At 23.8% G+C, this 22,502-nt stretch overlaps 6 protein-coding genes across 6 annotated transcripts; 4 read left to right on the top strand and 2 right to left on the bottom strand.

Moving 5' to 3' along the window:
• Positions 1-991: 991 nt before the first annotated feature.
• Positions 992-5,973, top strand: PY17X_1364000 (conserved Plasmodium protein, unknown function; the record flags this gene model as incomplete). Its single annotated transcript, XM_022957310.2, has 4 exons — positions 992-4,521; positions 4,653-4,814; positions 4,988-5,418; positions 5,621-5,973. 4 exons carry the CDS (start codon positions 992-994, stop codon positions 5,971-5,973), a joined length of 4,476 nt encoding a protein of 1,491 aa, XP_022813748.2.
• A 1,161-nt stretch (positions 5,974-7,134) lies between these two features.
• PY17X_1363900 (conserved Plasmodium protein, unknown function) lies at positions 7,135-7,879 on the top strand (the record flags this gene model as incomplete). Its single annotated transcript, XM_022957309.1, has 3 exons — positions 7,135-7,272; positions 7,574-7,669; positions 7,853-7,879. 3 exons carry the CDS (start codon positions 7,135-7,137, stop codon positions 7,877-7,879), a joined length of 261 nt encoding a protein of 86 aa, XP_022813747.1.
• A 1,042-nt stretch (positions 7,880-8,921) lies between these two features.
• PY17X_1363800 (rhomboid protease ROM6, putative) lies at positions 8,922-10,517 on the top strand (the record flags this gene model as incomplete). Its single annotated transcript, XM_022957308.1, has 1 exon — positions 8,922-10,517. One exon carries the CDS (start codon positions 8,922-8,924, stop codon positions 10,515-10,517), a length of 1,596 nt encoding a protein of 531 aa, XP_022813746.1.
• A 1,280-nt stretch (positions 10,518-11,797) lies between these two features.
• On the top strand, positions 11,798-13,033 carry PY17X_1363700 (thioredoxin 2, putative; the record flags this gene model as incomplete). Its single annotated transcript, XM_022957307.1, has 4 exons — positions 11,798-11,989; positions 12,360-12,409; positions 12,612-12,645; positions 12,836-13,033. 4 exons carry the CDS (start codon positions 11,798-11,800, stop codon positions 13,031-13,033), a joined length of 474 nt encoding a protein of 157 aa, XP_022813745.1.
• Positions 13,034-13,074: 41 nt separating this feature from the next.
• PY17X_1363600 (conserved Plasmodium protein, unknown function) lies at positions 13,075-15,423 on the bottom strand (the record flags this gene model as incomplete). Its single annotated transcript, XM_022957306.1, has 11 exons — positions 13,075-13,218; positions 13,539-13,597; positions 13,719-13,785; positions 13,882-14,019; positions 14,198-14,301; positions 14,407-14,437; positions 14,561-14,737; positions 14,878-14,920; positions 15,019-15,067; positions 15,166-15,317; positions 15,398-15,423. 11 exons carry the CDS (start codon positions 15,421-15,423, stop codon positions 13,075-13,077), a joined length of 990 nt encoding a protein of 329 aa, XP_022813744.1.
• Positions 15,424-16,593: 1,170 nt separating this feature from the next.
• On the bottom strand, positions 16,594-20,826 carry PY17X_1363500 (conserved Plasmodium protein, unknown function; the record flags this gene model as incomplete). The annotated part of the gene is made up of 1 exon (XM_022957305.1): positions 16,594-20,826. The coding sequence occupies one exon, from the start codon at positions 20,824-20,826 to the stop codon at positions 16,594-16,596; it is 4,233 nt and encodes a 1,410-aa protein (XP_022813743.1).
• Positions 20,827-22,502: the final 1,676 nt, after the last annotated feature.

The raw sequence follows: 22,502 nt of genomic DNA, 5'->3' as shown, positions 1-22,502 counted from the left end.
GATGACCCATATTAAATTCAAAATAATTCGCCTTTTTTTAATTTAATTGATTAATTACATTCTTATTATTTTGAAATATGAGCATATTTGTGTTCGCTAATTTGAGAGCAAATACAGCGAAAAAAAATATACAATTATAATGCCATCACTATTATTTAACTGTGATTATTTTATTATTTTGATTTTTGGGGAAAATATATGGAAAATATAATAATACTCATAATTAATACTGAATGAAATTTCTTAAAATGATATTATATAATAGGTGTAAGCCAATGCTTATCGCTTTTTCCCACATTTATTTTTATTTCATACATTTTTGACACATTTATGTAATATATATATATATATATACATATCATATATACAGTTATATATTTTTTGAGACTACTATTTTAATTCACCATGATTTAAAATATCAAAGAAATAAAAAGGAAATAAAAGCATATGCAACAAAAAAGTTGAAACAAAATAGCAAAGCAGTATCATAAATTTATTGTGAAGAAAAAACGAATACTACATTTTTTTGTTTTTCTTTTTTCTTTTTTTTCACTTATAATTATAAAATAACGTATATGTCTTCCAATAATAGGATTATTTAAGCCTTACTAAATTTGAGAGAAAATATACGCACACATAATATATCTTATTAATCGAATATGCAGTATGAAATTAATTGAAAATAAATAATAATAAATTATTTTGCCTCTTGTATTGGCTCTATCTCATTTTTGAACGGATAAGCTAGATCACATTTTTAACTTTTCTTATTTTTGAAGGAATTTTTTTTATTCCCAATTTTTATAGCGTGTGATTGTTTAGTTTGTCCTCAGTCTCATAATATTAACCTCATTTTCACACACTTTTTTTTTATCCCCAAAACAAAGAATGCTATAAAATGCATATAAACAAAATTATTATATTATGCTTTTAAACAAAAAAATCAGAAAAATTACTGTTTTAATTATTCTGTAGAAAAAAAAAATTATTCATGATGAATATTTTTAAAAAAAAGAAGCTTATATTAGACGAAGATGAAGAGGAAAATGATTATAACAATGAAGACGTGATAAATGATAATAATAAAAAAGAAGAAACGGAAGAAAAAAGTAAAAAATCAGAAGAAGAATCGATAAAGGAGTCAGCACAAGATATAAATAATAGCTTAATACAAAACAAAGATAAATTGATTGACAAAGGTGATGATTCAGGTTTGGAAGAGGATAATTCCAAACCCTTGCCGGGAAACCCCGTCGAAGAGAATATCGAATCAGACGGTGGAAATAAGGTTGTGAATAATGATAAAAACGGAAAAGAAAGCGAAAATAATAACGGTGATAACGATTCCAAAAAAAAAGTTATAAAAAAATTGAGAAAACTGAAAAAGAGTTCCAATCCACAAAATAGTGACGAATCAGATATCCAAAAGGAGACAGAAAAACCAATAAAAGCATTTAAGTTTAACAAAAAAGATTTTATTTTAAAAAATACTGACTCAAAAAAACAAACACTTGATAATGAAAATCATACAATTGATGAGAATCATAAGCTGGATGAAGTAGACACACAGAAAGAACAAAAGAAAATGAAAAACGATAAAAAAAATAAAAGAATAAAAAAAGGAAAAGAAGAAAGAAAGGGGAAAGGTGAAAACACAGAGAAAGAAACTGAAGAAGAAATGAAAAATGAAATAGAAGGAGAAAGCGAGGAAAATGATCTTTGGGAAAATAACACACAAAGTGAAAAAGGCGAAACAAATAGTAATACAACAAATGAAAATGATGATTATGAGGAAAAAAAGGATATAACCAAAAAAAAAAAAAAAAAAAAAAATGAAGATAATGTCCCTATAGATGGTGCAGTAAATGAAACGACAAGAAAAAACAAAAAAATAAAAAATTCAAAACTAATGGAAGATGTAAAAACGGATGAAGATAAAATAAAATTAAAATCAATTTATATATCATTTTTAAAAAAGGAATATAATATCGAAGAATATATTTTTGAAAGTTTAAAGGTTATAATTCCTTTAAATAAAAAGGACATATTTCTATCTGAAAATAACATAATTTTGGATAATATGGATAAAAATGATGTAAAAAAAATGGAGCTTTTATGGTTTGACAAATTAACTAAAAACAAAAGAAGCATAATCAACTGCTTCGTTACACTAAGCAAGTTAGGATCATCCTATAAAAATATAGATGGGGAAGCTGGAATAAATGTTAAAACAGATAGACTAAAAAAAGATGAAGGAAAAAAAGACGAGGAAAAAGAAGGAAAAAAAGAAGAAGAAAAAGACGAGGAAAAAGAAGGAAAAAAAGAAGAAGAAAAAGAAGAAAAAGAAGAAAAAAAAGACGAAGAAAAAGAAGGAAAAACAGAAGAAGAAAAAAAAGTAGATAACCCAAATGAAAATGAACCTTCCCAAGATTCTGAAGAAAAAAATTCTTCAGACCTTAATAGCATATTCTACAAAAAGAAAGATTTAATAATAATAGATAATTTAGTGAATTTATGTAACCAACAAATTAAAGCAGTAAAGGAATATGTGTCTTATTTAAAAAAAAATATATATGATATACCAACTGTAGAGGATAATAATGAGAAGATAAAAGAAATGAATATATTAGAACCAATAAAAAGAAGGGAGTTATTTTTTTATTTAAATTTATGCATATCTATGAGATATGTACAAGAAGATATGCCATGTGTTTATATTATTCCCAAATCAATAAATCCAGATATCAGAGGATTTACTTTACATCCTATGTTTTACCATATTAATAAAAAACTAAACGAACAAGATCCAAAGAAAAAGGTGGATATGCTAGTAGACAATCCATGGGGAAAATTAAAATTATTAAAAATGGGAAAACGAAATGTTAAACCAAATAATAGAAGTGTTGGTGGTAATAATAACATTAACAGTTATAGTAGTGTTAACGGAAATGAAACAGAACAAAAATCTTTGAAAAAAAATGAAAATAATGACGAAGATAAATTTATAGATAATCCTGAATTATCTGTTGCTGAAAAAAGAGAACTAGAAGAAGCAGAAAGAAAAAAAAAAGCTATAGAAGAAATGAAAAAAAAAAAGAGAGAAAAAGATCACAAAAAAACATTTAATGTATATTCATTATTAGAATCAGCTGCCCAATACTTTGGAGAAGGACCAAAATATTCTAATCCTAACATTCATAAATTTCACAAATCAAATAATAATGATTTAGTATATATAAAACCACCAACTAATATTGACGAAAAAAATATCTTAATAAATTATTTTCTACAATTTCCAAGTATAAATAAAAAATTAGAATATAGTAAAAGAAGAGTATATGCAGAAAATTATGGACTTCTCAAAATTATTAAAAATAATGATAATCATCCAATCAATTTTGAATTAAACGTCCAACCATGGTTACTGGATCAATACAAAGACATGTGGAATGTTCAAAATGAGCTCAACAAATTTCAAATATGGAATATGTCGAATTTAGTAACTGAACAACGAAAGTTTGAGGACACCACCTTTTATTTCACAAAGGAAGAATTTACCAATCAGCTTGACAGCAGCAAAAGTGTTTGTCTAGCAGGAAAGCCAGAAACATATTTCGAAGAAAAGGTAGCCAAAACAAACAACGTTAAAGGGGCTGAAGAAAAGGTAGCCAAAGCAAATGACATTAAAGGGGCTGAAGAAAAGGTAGCCAAAATAAACGACATTAAAGGGGCTGAAGAAAAGGTAGCCAAAATAAACGACATTAAAGGGGCTGAAGAAAAGGTAGCCAAAATAAACGACATTAAAGGGGGTGAAGAAAAAGTAGCCAAAATAAACGACATTAAAGGGGCTGAAGAAAAAGTAGCCAAAATAAACGACATTAAAGGAGCTGAAACAAGCGAAATAATCACTTCAAATGGGACAAGGACGAGTTCTGTGGGAACTTTCGATTTAAAGCATGGCCCAAGCAAGGACTACGAAGAAATGAAAAAAAACGAACAACAGTTAACCAAAAAAATAAAAAAAATATGCTCCAATGAAGACATCAAACAAATGAAATTAACAAATTTTTTAAGTAAAAATAAAATAAATACTCAAAATGTAAAAGTGGAAAATAAAGCAGAAGAAAAAATAATTGAGGAAAATAAGGAGCAAGACAAAGCGGAAATTAACAGTGAAAATGAAGATATCAAATATTTACAAATACACACAAAAAAAAAAAAAAAAATACTTGACGATGACCAAATTATGGAACAAATTAATGAAAATCCAAATGAACATAAAAGTGAAGCAAAGAAAGATAACATTAATGAAAATAATCAATCTTATTATATAAACAAGAATAAAGATTCATTTAAAAGCAAAAGAGACTATCAAAAAGATGACGAAAAAGACTTAGATGCAGAAATCCATAAAACAAAGAACAAGAAAAAAAAATTAAATGAATTTGATGAAACTCATGATGAAGCTAACAATATTGAAGACATTGTTGAAAGACAGAAATATTTGGATGAAAAAAAAAAGTATAACACTATAAAGAATACATAAATTGTGTTTCGTTTTATATTTTTACATAATCCATCGGAACAAGTATGCAACGATATTTTTTCATTTATATTTCTTTACATTTCTTTATTTTTAACAAATTTATCAGGATGAAGCTTGAGAGAATGAAAAACATGTTTGAAATGGAAGCAGAAGAAAGTGAAGATGAAAATATAGAAGATCCAGAAGAAAGAAGACGAGCACAGATTCTAAAGAAGGAACAATATAACGAAGACGATTTTGAGGATGATGATCAGTACAACAATGAAGGGTAAGCTTGTCTTTACAATCATAATTTTTTTTTTTTCATTTTCCTTATTTCATTTCTATGTGCACACTACTCGGATAATGCATTATATCCATATATATTCTAATCATCATGTGTCTTGAGAAATGCATCGCCTATGTCAATAAATTGCAAACATGTTTTCCTTCATTTTATAGCCTTAACGAATTCATAAATAATGAAGAATACAATAGCGATAATGAAGTTATAAAACTAAAATATCACGAAGAAATGGAAAAATTAGAAGAAGATATATTTTTGAAAAAATTTACATATCAAGGAAAAGAATTTAATAAAGAATTAACAAATAGAGAAAAACTAGAATTAGAAAGAGAAAAACAATTATTAAAAAAAAAAAAACTTTTAATAAATTGTAGTTTAGGTGATGTCAAATTTAGTGATTTTGAATCTGATAGTTCAGCTAGCAGTAGTAAAAGTGTCAAAAAAAAAATTAAAAATTCGTTGTATGAACCATTCAGAGATAATGATGACATTTTAAAAGCAAATAATAATTATATGCAAATTCCCTATAATCGAAGTGAATTCCCAAAGGAATATGACATTGCAGATGAAGCCAAAAGGAAGCAAAGTAATTCGACATTAATAAAAAGGGAAAAGAAGTTATCCTTCTTAGCCTGTATTTACATGTTCATAGTTTGACTGCTTTTTATATACTACTTTCACATTTATAGTTTTATGTAAACATACATTTTCTTTGTTCTTATTTTTTTGCACATATAATATTCATACCTAATATTGATCCACATTTTATTCCATATTTTTTTTGACAGTCCTTGAAAAAATTGATAACGTGATATACAGAAAAGAAGTAAATACAGATGAAGGGGAAAAAATAATAATTAAAAAAAAACGAAAGATAAGATTTCACCAAGAATTATCAGACATAACAGTGACCGAAGAAGAGGAAAATGAAGAGTATAAAAAAACGAAAAAAAAAAGCAAAAAAATAAATGCTAATTTAGTTGAGAATCCAACCATTACACACATTTCAAATAAAAATATTAATCATAATAATAAAGCTTCCATAAAGTGGAACAATAATGTAAAAGACGTTAGTGAATTGAATACACCAACCAATGGTGAAGTTTTTAGTGGATTTAGAAAGGTGCAGAATATTCAGTGATAGTAAGATTGCACATATAATGTATATAATTTAAAACATTTTTAAAAAATAGCAAACTAATTCATATTATCGTTTATTCGGCAAATTGTCTACCCATGAAAATGCGAAAAGAATTTTTAAAGGTCAAACACAAAGCCACATATCCATATATATACTTATGCTTAAATGTTAACATTGCAACCTTTCCAATTATTGTTGTGTGTCAAAAAGATAAAACATATAGTGTCTATTATAGCTAAAAATATGATGTGAATGATATTATTCATGAAATACACATTATACAAATTCACATGGAAATCTATAACCCATATATATATCGACACATATATGTGTGTACTAGCAAATATTATAACCTCTTAAAACGATGGAAAAAATTAATTTTATTTAATTTTATTTTATTTTAACAATTTATACCCTCAATTATTATTAAAACTATATGGCTTTCTCCCCTACACATATGTAAATATACATCTCATTACATTTTAACACATTTTCAAAATATTTTTAGTCGAAAATTATTCATCACACATAATATCTACGTATAAATAGTTCACATGTTTTCTATGTATACATAATTTATTCGCAGTTATTTTTTATTTTTCTTCATTTTGCCTTCATGGTATTTTTTCCGTCAGATTTATGTGTCAAATTAATCAGTTTTTAACTTAAATTTTTTAGATTATTTTAATTATTTTTATTTTTTTATTTTTTTGTTTTTATATTGTTGTTATTTCTTTTATTTTTTTACTATTTATTTTTTTTCATGCTATAATAATTTTTTAATGTGCATTTCTTAAACTGATAACAAAAAAGTATTATATATAATAATCATATATATTCTTTTTTCCACTAACCCTTTTAAATATATAATTTTCCCCTCCAAATAATATAACATTTTAACAAATATATAATCATAGTACATTTCAAAAAAATGTAAAATTAATTATATTTTTTTTTTTTTGGTAAAATGCATTATTTGTTTCACTCAAATATGTAAGACTTTTATCAATAAAAAAAAATTGTACTAAAACATTTACATTTATTCGTTACATTTTTATATTATCGTTATTATATTTTTTAATTTGGTACGATAATTTCGCTAGCTAGTTATTGTGTTGCTTGTACTATTATTATTATTTTAAAAAAATACATATTTGCAAAATGAATCAAAAAATTAGTTTACCTTATGAGACCTGCGAAATGAAAAGGGGCAACTTTCAGATGCCCAAAGAGTATCACCCAAATGTCAAATATGGTTTTTTTAGGAATTTATTATTTGGAAAATATACCCCCTACTACGTAATTAACAAATGATTGACCAAATTATATCCACATATATATATATGTATTGTGTGTATCTACTTACATGCTGATGATTGTTTCTCAACATCATGCCTTTATATATCCATGTTTAGTGTAATTTTTTTTGGGGTGTGCAGCGTTTTAACATCGGCAGCAGTCCTTATATAAATGTCATTTTACTCTTAAATTATTCATCTTTATGTTTTTTTTCGCATTTATTTTTATTATTATTTATATGATCATTTTATCTTATTGTTAATTTTATTATTATATTTTTTTGCCTTTCTTTGCGATTCAGTTTAAAAGTTTTTTCGTAGTATCTGGGAAAATTTTAGGAGGATTCTTACTTTTTTACTACCCCTTGGATAAAATTCATTGCAATATCCGTCGATTCGTAAGATATAATAACATATAACCGTCATGTTATTTTCACATTGTACAAGTGTGTGTACATATAATTACATTTGTGGAAACTGGATTATCAATAGATTGTTCTACATGCATATGCATTTTTATGTATATATTGTATCAAATAATTTATCATGTATTTTTTTTCTCTTCTTTTATAAACACACAGAAAAGGAACTTACAAAAAAATAATTAACCCAATCATTATATTTTAGTTATATTTACACATTGACATATTTGCAATGTTCAAAATAGTGAAAAAAAATAAAAAAATTATTTTTTTAAAATCATATTTTTTTGAAGATTCGCTACTATTTTTTATAGGCATATTTTGTATGATGTCATGTCATCATTCAATAGATTAGTTGCCTAACTGTTTTATCACTTATGTATTTTTTTTTTTTTTTGTAATTTCAAAATTGCATGATCGAACATTAAACATAACACACAATATTAATGAAAAGTAAACTAAAAAAATGTAAAAACATCAAATTTAATATGCCATAAACGAATAAAGAAATTATTAACTTATAATATTTTGTAGAAACAAGATTTCCCATGTATACACCTTACTAATATATATGTATATTTTTTTTAATTGACATGTACCTTTCTTATTTCTTATCGTTCAATTTGTTCTTTATTTGTAAGTCTAAACAAATTATTTTCCACCTTTGTTATTATTCTCATTATTCTTTTTTAAACAAGAGATAAATGTGTAATACCACCATTTTTAACCTCCCAAAAAAGAAAGCATAAAGTAGTGATAATAATAAATAGCCACATTTTTCAATTTCAAATGATTTTTTTAATAACTATATTTATATATTACATTACACTCCTCATTTATTAATATTTATTTTTCTAATAAAATTAACTATTATGGTAGTATATTATAGATATAAAAAATTATAAAATTTTTTTTATATATATTTAGATAATTATCAACATTAGTTCGCTATTGTAACTATTATACTATTTATATCTACATTTTTTTTTAAGCGATACGATTATCTTTCCTCCAACGTTAGTACTATATTTTAATTTCGCCATTTTTTTATAATTTTTATTTTTCAATAAGCAGTGTTTCGCTTATAGGGTGTAACACTATTGTAAAAAAAACACTATACCTTTTTTTTTTGTTAAAAATAAAAGTTGAAGATTAATATGCTTCTCCACACAAAAAAAACATAAATTTGTATGTATACATAATCCAAATAATGACGTAAAAATATAAAATGTTTAATTATTATAATTATTTTAAATATCGTTTTTTACATATAAATACAAGCAAACGTTTTCATGCTTTTACCAAAGTGGTAGGAAAAATACAAGAAAATACAATTAAAAAAAAGGAGAAAAATATAAAGCTAAAAGAAAGAGTAAAGCTTATTATTTTTAGTTCATTTTATTTTTTTGCTTGTGATTATTTATATCATGTGTATATATTAAAGGGTAACAAAAAGGTGGAAGAGGGTAATGCATATACAACAAAAGAAAAAAAAGCGTTAACAGATAATACCAAGAAAGATGAAAATAAATACCAGAATAATGAAATGATGCCCAATTTTATTAAATGGATAAATATATTTTCAAGACCTGAACAAACGAACAAATATATTTTACAAAAGGATAGACCAATAAGCAGCGATCAAAACAATCAAAGGTGTGATAATAATGATGATTTCATATGTGAGCAAATAAAGAATAACAATGTAGATGATGAAGATATATATTTAATAAAAATAAATAATATAAAAAAAAAAAAAGACGAACAAAATTATAAAAGGGATGAATTTACTGTCATTAGAAATCAAATATTTGGCTACAATATGGGGAATGCCATTGGTGGGAACACAGGCAAAGAACCAACACAAGAAAGAAATTTTAAAGAAATAATTGAAAATAATTTATATCAAAAAAATTTATTAAGTGGAAACAACCTTTTTTTGATTGCTAATGGAGTTATATTTTTATGCTGGAGATTGGGTGATATTGCTCGAAATAAAAAATTTTACAATTTTATGTGTAGACATTTTATTTGTTCATATGAAAATATTAAAAAAAAACATTATCATACCATTTTTACAGCTACTATTAGTCATATGACATTGCCACATTTTTTATTCAATATGTGGGCATTCCATACAATTACTAATACATTATTATATCCAGAAATTAAAGAAAAAAAAACAAATTACTATTATTTTTTTAATTACAAATCTAATATTTTAGAAAAAAAAGTTACAAATAAAGATATAATTAATGTTTGCCTTTTATCTTCTGTAATGTCAACTATTCCATATATTTTACTTAACAGATATACTCAACTTTTAGGTGCATCTGGAGCTATAATGGGACTTGTATATATTTTATCAGTAGTTAAACCCAATGAAATATTTGTTTCTGTATTCCCGTTTCCTTATTTAAAACTATCAGCCCTACAATTATGTCATATATCTATTTTAACAAATTTCATTTTTTTATTTTACAAAAAAAATAATTTTAGTATTGCATGGTCAGCACATTTATTTGGTTTACTGGGTGGTGCAATATACAGCTATTATCAAAGAAAAATAAATAACAACTATAATTATTATCCCTTTATTCAATTATCTATTCAAAATGGTTACCTTGATTACACAAATACATATCTAGATTTATTAGATTTCATAAAAACCTTAAAGCTTCAAACTATATCTTTTTTTTCATTAGATTACCGAAATATACAACAAATAAACAAACAATTATACATGATCCAATATACAAAATCACAAAGACGCGCAAAAATCCATGCAATGAAAATTAATAATTTGAAACAAATGGAAAAGTGAAAGACAAATAAGCACTACCGGGTTTGTAATAGTACAACAAAAAAAAAACATAATCGCCATATGCATGATATTATTTTGCATGGGGAACATATATAATTTTTTTGTGTGTAATTTCATTTTTATGTATTATTTATTTGGTTTGAATCATATAAAACTCATTATATATATATCCATATTGTATTCATATATATTTAATATATTATTTTCTTGCTTTCTTTTTGTGTATTTTGTTTCCCAAAACATGTTACGTCACCTTGCATTTTTTTTCAATTATACGATCAAACATGTTTATATATATGTATAGCATACATAATTAACTAATGAAAAACCCTAAACACATTTTGTGCAATTCCTAGCAAAATTACGATCTTATCATTTTATCGATTTTTTTAAAACCTTAAAATTTAGGAAAGGTGTTTTATGTAACTTAAAATATAATCAATGTAAAATAAAAAAATGAAACCATAGAAAACTTTTTTCCTTTAACTTTTTTTCAAAGGGCCTTACACCATAATTATATACAAAAAAAAAAAAAATATACCTTTTCTTCGTGACAATATATATAAACAATATGTAATGAATATTTTAATGTGGATTTTTCCCGTTCTAATTTGACATAACAACGTTTTTTTGTGAATGATGAAGCTATCACTAATACACCCTTTTTTCGCATGCACAAAAAGCGTTTTATTCTTAGTTGTTTATATATTGGGGGTTCAAACGTATAAAAAGCTTAACGAAATAGTATATATTTAAAAACGAAAACAAAACAAGGGGGGAAAGGAAGAATAGAAAAAAAAAAAAAATAAATAATAAAAGAAAAATAAAAAAAAATAAAAAAAGTAAAAAAAGAAAAAAAATAAACAGAAAAAGAAAAAGAAAAAAGCAAATTTTAAGAATAGGTATAGCAAAACAGGATGCTTGTTTACCGGGGTTTTTATTAATAGTTATTCTATATATATATAATACACGCTTAATAATATAATTATTTTTATATTTTTTTTACTTTTATTTTTTTACTTTTATTTTTTTAGGATTTTTCATTTTTTTTATATTATATTATATTGTTGTTGCCTTTTTATATTTTATTTTTAATTATAATAATTTTTTAATATACTAATTATAGTTTCTTTCTTTTTCTTATTATATTAATGTACATAATAATAATATTGATCTTATGAATAAATATATTTAGTTACATTTTCGCTAATTTTTTATTTAACGTTATAATATTTTTTCCTGAAATCTATATTATTAAATAAACTATAAAGAAATTCATCATGAAGCGCATATTAGCGTTACTAGTTTTTATTATAAGTTTTTTTTGCTTTAAGGATGTAAACTGTGTTAAAGACTTCCCATTACCATCAATAGAAAGTCCTTTAACAGCATTGAATAAATATGATAAATTTTATTTGCGTATGTACAACAAGATGCCAAGATTGGAACAAAGCGGCACTGATTATATAAATGTAATAAAATAAATGCGCATTCTAGCTTATTTTTCCCCTTATATATTATATATATTTACCTATTGTTACTTTAACACTGAATATATAAACATTAATTACAATTTCTTGCAACATTATATTCATGTTGTGTTTTTCACTTTTATCCACATCATAATTTGTTCTTATATATGCATGTATAAATACAAGTTTGTAAACTTATGCATTATTGTTAAAATACAAATTTGATGGGTGTAAACATGTAATTGTGAAGGAAGTTATTATTCCCACAGTCTCCTATGTACATGGACATAATACCAATACCCTCTCATATATATGTATATATTTAATTATTTCTTATTTATTATTTATATATTCTTTTATATTTTTTTAGGGTATTAATATGAAGAATACTATATTTATTTTGTATTTCTATGCCAAATGGTAATAAAAAATATATGTGAATATACATGATGTCCCTTACTTTATTATATATATAATAATGCCATATTTTATGCACATATTGAAAATTATACTTTTTTTATGAATTTTGTAAATTATTTATTGAGTTGTGTTTTAAATTTCATACACTTTTCTTTTCGAACTTCATTATTTTTCTTTTTTTATGTTTAATTCAAATTAACAGGTGTCACGCTTGCAAGTTACAAGGACCAGAATTGGTAATATAGAAATATAAAATATATGTGTGCATATATATAATAATTATTTTTTTGTTGATGCATTTGGATATAAATATATAAATCCATATATTTAATTTTAACTATTCATATTTTGTTATTTTTCACCAATCTTTTATCATTATCACTTTTACTAATGTAACTATTTTTTTTTTTTTTTTTCATATAATAGGACAAATTGGAAAAAAATTTCGGAAAAAAAGTCCACATAATAAGAATTGATATTGACAATAATGAAGAAATTGCGAAGAAAAATTTTATAAAAGCTTTACCCACAACTATCATAATTAAAAATAAAATTGTAATAGCAAAAAATGAGCATTATGTTACAAGTAATGAATTAACATCAACTATTAGAAAGCACTTATAAAATAAGCTATGATATTAAACATTAATCAATTTTATTATTTTTTAATCTTTGCTTTCTTCCTGTAATTTCATGGCTTTAAATAAGAGTTTGCTCTTTTTGTCATTTTCCTTTTTTTCATGTTTTACTTTATTTATTATTTCACTTTTGTCTCCTTCACTTAATTCGGTGTGACAAATACAACATGTCTATAATGGAATAAAAAGAAAAAAACGCATTGATAAGTATATGCATATATATATGTGTTATAGTTCATATATATTTTTTTAATAATATTAATGAATAATTTTTTTATGTTAATTAAATTATAATTTTTTTATATTTTTTTTTTTTTCAATCAAAAAATGTTTAAAAAATATTTATAAAAAATAAACAATATTAATCACTCAAACGTAGATCGAGTATTATATACCCCTCGATTTTTGCTCTCTTTAGAACATAAGATATAATAACATTTTGCAATGTAGCTAAAATTATTTTTAAACGAATTTAAATGCTTTTTCCATACCTTTCTACATTCTCTTCTTATTACAGTTTCATAGACACACATTAAATGAAAAATATGATCTTGAGAAAACAAAAAGAAAAACTAATTATTATGATGATAAAATTATTACATATATTGAACAATGTTAACATAAAATGAATCATATATATACTTGAAAATGACATGAAAAAAAAATAATACCGCAACTTAGCTTATAAAAAACGGGAGGGAAGTTTCCATGTAAAGATTCTGTATTGGGCATTAAACACTGAATTTCGAGTTTGAAATAAATGTGTACATTTTTAGTATATTTACATGTAATATACATATATATTTTTTATGTACTTATTCAAATAAAATGTACCAGTTGACACTCCTCTGTATAGATATCTTTATTTTTGGATAAAATCTTCGAATTATTAACTTCATTTCTAACACTTGTTTTATGACCATCCTCGAATTTTAATTCAGGGTTTTTGGTGTTTTCTACCGATTTCTTGTGCTTTTTCGCAAAAAGAAGAAAATTAATACAAACATAAATATATGTTATGGGCAAAAGGAAAAATTTAAGCAATGAAATTTTTATGAACACTAAGGCAATTTATATAATTGAACAAATATGCAGATAAATATTGCTCTCATAAGTTATTATTATTTTTTAATTTTATTTTTTTCTTTACACTTTCTACGATATTTTGGTCATATTCGCCATTATTTATATGGTCACTGCTGCTAAAACTGTCTTCCTCAGTCTCACTTTGAACCCTATCTTGTTCTATGTCTACTAAAGATAAGAAGCAAAAAAAATAAATTTATATGCATGTGTGCAATATTTTCTAATTTGACTGATACGGAATGAGGAGATAGGTAAAAAGGTCTTCCAAATTACTTTCTCTAACAAAAAGGCTTCTCGAATTTATCTGAGAAGTGTAAAGCGATATATATATAATAAAATGTTGAAGAAAAATATTGAGCCATAAGTTGATAAATGCTCAACGCAACATTAATAAAGATAACATTGTATTGGTATGCATAGATGTTACATTTTCCACTATCTTGTTTTCAGAGGTTTTATCATTTAATGATAATTTATAAGAACTTAAAACAGAATCAGATAAATGCTTCTCTTTATATGATTCTTCGTCTTTTTTAATTGGAGTTGAAAATATATTTAGTTCTTTGTTTCTTTTTGACTTTTTGAACTCTGGAATATTTATCAGCTTAGAAAAAACACATAGATAAGAGAATGACGTAAATTAATCATTTCTATATAATTATAAAATATAAATATCCATATTTATATGTTATTTTTTCCTATAAATTTGCATGTTTAGTCTATTTTTCTTTCCATTTTTATTACTGTTCTTTTTCGAGATGATGTTTTCTTTTTATTAGATTTTGGTCTAATTTAAAAAACAACAATAATATAGACAGATATAAAGGGTATACATATATATATACATATATATGTTTTATCGCACATATTTTCCATTTGTATTACTCATATTCACTGTTTTCGAGTAAGTGATCTTTTATTTGATCTGTGGTGCCTACACAAATCAAGGATTATTGAATGTATTGTTTAGTTAATGCAATACTTTTTAGTGAATTTTATTATTCTTAGCTAGCTATATAAAGGATGTATTACTTGAAACAAACTCTTTAATGTTTACGGTTGTAACTCCTTGCACCTCCAATATGGCACATAGCATTCTTATTATCTTATCCTTATACTCAATAATTTCAAAGGCATTTTTTTTGAACTTTTCCAGCTTTATATCATAGTATTTATTATATTTTCTGGAAAAAAATAAATAAATCAGCAAAAAATATTTTAATGTAAATTATATCATGATATTATATACAGAGAATTATCATACTTCCTTATATTATCGATTTTCTCCATTTTTATATTTTATCAGATATTTATATCTTGCTATTCACACATATATATATAACGAGGCGGAAATGTTATAGCATTGAATATCTTATATATATTCCGCCAACAACAATAATAAAAAATTTGTAATTAAACAAAAAATAAGTAAAGAAAATAGAAACTATCCCATGTATATAATAATTACGGTTAGATAATGCGCGTAATATATATTTGTCCTTGATTTCATTGTACCTGTAAATGTAACGGAGCAAATGAACGAATATATATGTGCCGTAACTTAAAATAGCTATTTTAGTGTACATACATAACAATTCGAACTTATAATTATTTTTATTAGTCATTTATACAAAGAAATGATGTCTTAATAATTATATTTTAATTCAATAGTTGTCTAAATTAGTAAAATAGTGTGCATACACACACACACATATATATATATATATATATATAAACAACATATGTGTGTGGTCCCTTTGTATATACTTCAATAAATATATGTTTATTTGCTTTTTAAATAATATATCGTTTTTATTTCGTGATAATATAGTTTTTAAAATTTGCAAAATATAACACAAAAAAAGAGAGAAAAAAAAAAGAAAAAAAATGCATAGCAAAAAATATGCAAAAAACGAAATGAAAACATAGTATCGTTTTTAATTACAAATTCAAATGAGTTAATTATATAAATTATATTTATAAAATTTTAAACTTTTCAAATTATGTAGAATAAATATGTAATAATGACCATAATGATAAAGCAAGTGTAAATGCAAATGAAAAGAAGAGTAATGTAATGGGGATAAAGGGCATAAACATATAAAATAAAATAAGAATCATACATTTAATTAATATTTATGACATTTATCAAAAATGCATGAAATTGCGCAATTATATATATGTACATGCTTGTACGTGTATAGGCGATGACCGTATCAATTCGTACAAAACATTGCACATTGTTTGTTTTCTCGGCATAGTATGTGTATTATATATAATTCATATATGTTTTGAATTCCTCAAATGTGGTATATATCTACAATATAAGTGTCTAGCCACATATTTTAGTAAGAAAAAGAGAATACCAGATAAAAAAAAAATTAAATATGTACTCATTAGTCTTTTTTCACTCTTTTGCTTTTTTATTTCGTAACTGATATGTTCTTGCTTATTCCTTTTCTATCCTCGATCGAGATTCGAGTCAACAAAGGAATCGAAATGTTCAGTGTTAACCATTCCTAGTGCATTATCAACAGAATTTATGTTGGAATTTTTCGGATCATCATTATTATTTAATTCATTATCTCTATTATCATCCCATATAAAACCGCTAGTATCATTTGTATCACCATTAAGTATTCCATTAGCTATTTTATTATCATTTAATTCAAAATTTGAAAAAAAATCATTATTCCCTTCTTGTTGTATTTGTTCATTAGTATTATAAATTACATTATCTTCTGCATTGTTATAAAAAGGAAGTAAATTTGTTCCCCCCTCAAAATTATTTCCATAGTTATTATTATCAGTATTGTTATTATTATCACATCCATATTGAATTAGTGGGTTGGTAAAATTAGAACCTTCATTATTAGCACCATAATATATATTTCCTTTATCAACTTGATCATTTATTATATCCTGAGAATAATTATTAAAATTATTTTGGTCATAATTTCCCACATTAAATGTATTCCCATCAAAATTATTACCTTCAATAATATTTACATGCATACTTAATCCATCCATTTCTTTATTATGTTCTTCAATATTACCAATATCTCCCCTTTCGTTATTGTAATATTCATCTGCATTGTTATGTATAAGAGAATTTGTCTCATTAATATTGCTATTATTATTCATCACAAAGCCAGATGAAATATCTCTATTTTCATATGTATTGTTCATATTTATTTGACCCAATTTTTCATTGTTATAATAATTTCCAATCATATCATTTTGATTCATAGAATTGTTTATAGAATTTATATTACCCTCACCATTTCCTGTATTACCAATAAAACCAATATTATCATTATCAATTCCCATATTATTTTTTTCGTCAAACTCAGTATCTATTTCAATATTTGACATTAAATCTTCAATATAATTTATCCAGTCTATAACTGAATTAAATTTTTTATTATCATAATTTAATTCATGCTCCCCTTTATTACACCATGCATGAAAAACTTTTGTTTTATTATTTTTTTTAAAATTATAAATAACTTCATCTCTTTGAATATTCCCCTTTTTTGATTTGGTATTATTATTGTCTTCTGTATTTCCATTTAAAGAAAAATTATAATTGAATGTTTCATTATCACTACCAGTTTCACTATTATCGCTTTTGTTTTCTAGTTCTTCTAATGATTCAAAAAAAGAACCCAATACTCCATATTCAGAAAATATATCATGCCTATAAGGCGAAGAAGCCAAGTAGTTAGATGCAACCTTTTCCATATGTTCTTCACTATAATTAGCATCGAAAACGGGTGACCCTGCACTTGGAAAATTATTGGGTGATTTCATTGGACTATTAGAATATAATAACTGTTGAGTAGGTGATAAAACTAATTCATTCACGTCGGTTAAGTGTAATGTAGATGCATGTAATGAACTTGTCGGAGGAGATTGAGAAAATTTCAAATTCTCTGCATTATTCATAAGTCTAATATCGCATGCTTCTTCAAAATCGGGATCATTTACTTGAATAGGGCTCCCTTTTCCTGAACATGGTTTGATGTCTTGGTGCATTGAACCAGTGGCTGTGTTGGAATTTATTACGGAGCAATTATTCATATCATAACTACTACCCTCACCTATATTACATTCCTGCCCACATTGTACAGGAGAACGAGGAGAAGATATTGAAAATGAGTTTGGATGACTCATTTCGGGTAGGAGAGGTAATTTTAACGGATGACCCATATTAGGAGAGGTGTTATGCAATAGTTGATTATTATTTATCTCGTCTTCTTTTTCAATGCAATTTTGTTCAATTTCTATTGTGGATTTATCTGAATCTAATGATTTTATTTTGTTATTATATTCACAATAATTATTTAAAACTTGGTAATTTTTAGTCTCATTTTTTATTTCATTAGCAATTTCATTTTTCTCCAAATTTTCTATTTCTTTTATTAACTTATAATAATTTTCATGTTCATCTATACATTTATTATGGGGACTATTATTACCATCTTTTTGTCCCTCTTTATTATTTTCTTCATTTTTTTCATTATCTTCTTCTTCTTTTTCATCTTCTTCCTCATTTTCATTTTTTCCCCCATCATTTTTATCTTCATTATTATTGTTATCTTTATCCCCTTCATTTCCATTGTTGCCACCAATATTATTACTACTACTGTTGTTACATCCTCCATCATTGCAATTATTATTATATGTATATTTTTGATGTTCATTTGAATTTCCGCCATTACCATTTTTATTTGAATCTGCCCCATCATTGCTGCAATGATTGCTTCCACCCGTAGAACAATGTTTATAATATGCAAATACATAACTATTTTTTTTAGGCAATATATTATTTCCGATAAAATTATCACAATAATCATAATAAAATTTATTATGCATAAGATCGATTTCATATTTGTTTGATATGTTGTTAAGACGATTGCTATAAAACGTATTGCTCCACGATAAATTATTTAGTAATTGATAAATATAATATATTTTGCCAGAATCATTTACTTTGTCAATATTTTTTGGAGCAATTGATGATATATCCATCACATTAGAAGAAAGACGATTTACTTCTTTTTCCAAAAAATTATAATGATTTAATAATTCACAAGCAAATGGATTTTTATTTACCAATATAAATTTATTACAATTTAAATTATTATATTCATTGGTAATATTTATATTGTGGGGACTAGTAAAATAATTAGAACTAACATTTTTATTAGCACATTCTCTTTTCAAAATATTTTTTTGGTAACAATTTCCAAAACGCTGTTCTATATTTTTATAAACATAATAATTTATTAGCATCTCAAAAGAAAACATGAGATATGTATTTAAAAAATTAATCATATCTTTATATATATAAGGATATAAATAAATTTTCATATTTGAACCATTTTCATTTTTTAAATAATTAACAATACGACTACTATCGTTAAGAAATAATTTATTTTCATATTTTATATTTTTTTTTTTCCCTTCTCTATTATAAGATTCTATATGTATTCGATGGAATATATTTTTATTCATATTTTGTTTTGCCCCTTTTTTTAGCATCTTAAATTTAGGCTTAAAATTATCATTTCGTTTTACGCTCAATATATCTCGGACGTTTATTTTATTATCAAAATTGTTTTTATTTTTGTAGCAGCTATTGCTAAATGTTTTACTTTTTACAAATTTATTACGGGAGTTATAATGATTCTGTTCGTCATTATAATAGCAAGATGTTCGAATCTTACTATAATTACACACATATTGAATTAACATTCTTTTTATTTTTTCAAGGTTACTCTTTATGACTTTCTTTATATCCATTATAGTATTATTGCCATCATTCGGATTAAAATATTTCCAAAAATGTTCCATATCAGGTATCAGCATCATATTTATGCGTTTGTTACGATATACATTATCTTCTTTTTCAGCATATATCAAATTATTACTCATTCCATTGGTCTTATCGTTCCAGTTATGAGATATTTGTTTTATAATTTGGTCCATTATATCGTCACTCATATATTTTATATATTCCATGATGAACACATATTTTACTAGTTCATTTTGATTTGAATTTTTTATCAATTTTTCAAAAAATAAAAATTTAATTTTTTTCATTAAATTTTTTTTTTCGAATTCTTGATTATTTGTTTCTTTTTTTTTTCTTTTTTTTTTTTTCTTTTTCCTTTTCATTAAATGTTTCATTACATATATAATGATTTTATCATAATTATTTGCATGCCTACCCCATAAGTTTGCATCTAATTTTTTTTTTTTTCTCTCACTTTTTATATTATTCAAAAAAAAAATCGGTAAATAATCATAATATAAACTATCATTATTATGTATCGTAACACATTTATCATCTTTTATATTTTTATTAACATTTATTAATTGCTTATAATGCAAATTTTTTATTATATTTTTTAATTTTTCACGGTCATCATTCTTAATATTTTGAATATTAAGTGTTTTTAATGCATACAGCATATATTTCTTATATTGCCTTTCCATATTTTTATTATTTGTTCTTTGAAAAAGTGAAACATTTTTTTTTTCCCACGTGTTCAATACACCAATATCTTTATGCAAATTGTTATTTTTAATGCTTTTTTTATATGTATAATCATCTATATTCAATTCTCCATTATTTAGTACACCCATGTATTTTATATGACAAGTCTCATTTTCATTCGTTGCCATTTTAGATAGTTATGTTTGAGTAAATATTCGTACACGCATATTTTAGTGTGGGGGGATTTATGCATATATATGCACGCGCCTACACGCATATACGCCTGTACACAATACTCTATAAAATTTATTCGACTTGTACTAAACTCTCCAATGTTATTCTACACTTGGTGCCTTTTCCTTGAAAACGCTAATCAATATATATATTTTTTTTTATCTTAATAGATATATATATTTATATTTATAAAAATAACTATACGCACATTTGCCAAATTTATATTTGCAATATTTTCTCTATATAATATTTTTTTTTAACTGTATCAACGTATATTTCATATTTCTATTATATAATATTAAATTTCCCCCTTCATAAATTATTTACTTATTACTAACAACGTTCTTCAATTTTTTATATAATAATCCTATTTATAGTATAAATATATTTTTTTACAATTATATATATTTTTAATTCCCTTTTTATTGTATTTAGAAATTAAAAATTTAATATAATATAGAAAAAAAAAAATATTTTCTATTATCACGTTATTATGCTATTTTTTTTGCTATCATTTTTTTTTTGTAATTTATATGTTACTTCATTCCTATTAATTTACTGTTATTTTAAACGATATCAAACTTAAAAACATTTATTATATTAATATAAAATATTATTTTATTTTATTTTACAATTTTTATAAATTTCGACTATTGGAAAATTATGAAAAATTATGTATTTATATATAGCTATGTATACATAATGTATTATGCATATAATGCATATATCATAGCATTGAAATAGTAACATACAATTTTTTATTATTTATATAAACTAATATGATTATGTTTACATGAAAATATAATGAAATAGACAAAAAAAAACTTATAAAATAAATGTATTGCATAAAAATATTATATACCAATGCAAAAAAAAATATATATTTTTTTTTATGACATATGTGCTATTTTTTTTCAAAAATTAACCCGAAAGGGCATACATAGGGTATTATTATACCTATAATTATTTAATATTATATATATATGATATATCTATACAATTTGCGGAAATATTTAATATAAAAAAAAAATGTATATGCATATTTAAATTCACGTATATATATGATTAAAGATATTCATTTTTTCTATGTAAAAAAGAGAAAATATATTTACATGTATATTATTAATGAAACAAAAACTTGAAATGAGTATTTTTCATATCAAATTTTATGCTATATAAATTATAGTTTTAGCATCACCGTTTACTATGTATTAATGAACAATAATAAACGAATATTTAACTAAATGGATTAACTATAAATAAATATTATTTATAATTCTATTTGTTGTTTTTTGTGCTAAAATTTAGGAGGGCACACCGAATAATTTTACTAAAAAATATCTATAGTTATTTAAAAAATGTATGAAATATTAACAATATATATGAATATGCATATAATAGAGAAAAAGAGAAAAAATAAAAATGTATTCCATTGAAATTGGTATTTTACACATGTTTTCTTCGCTTATATGTATTTTTTAAAAATAACGCTATATTTTTTTTCATGTTCCCTTTTTTATTAATTTTTATTATGCAATAATAATAAAATACGAGACTATTTCCTTTAATGATAATTTTTTAAATCACAATACAAGCATTAACTTTTTAAAGTGGTAATTATAATATGCGA

Source organism: Plasmodium yoelii (assembly GCF_900002385.2).
Source record: "Plasmodium yoelii strain 17X genome assembly, chromosome: 13".
Taxonomy (NCBI): Eukaryota; Apicomplexa; class Aconoidasida; order Haemosporida; family Plasmodiidae; genus Plasmodium; species Plasmodium yoelii.
Note: the sequence above shows the minus strand (reverse complement) of the source record. Positions and strands in the feature narration are given on the sequence as shown.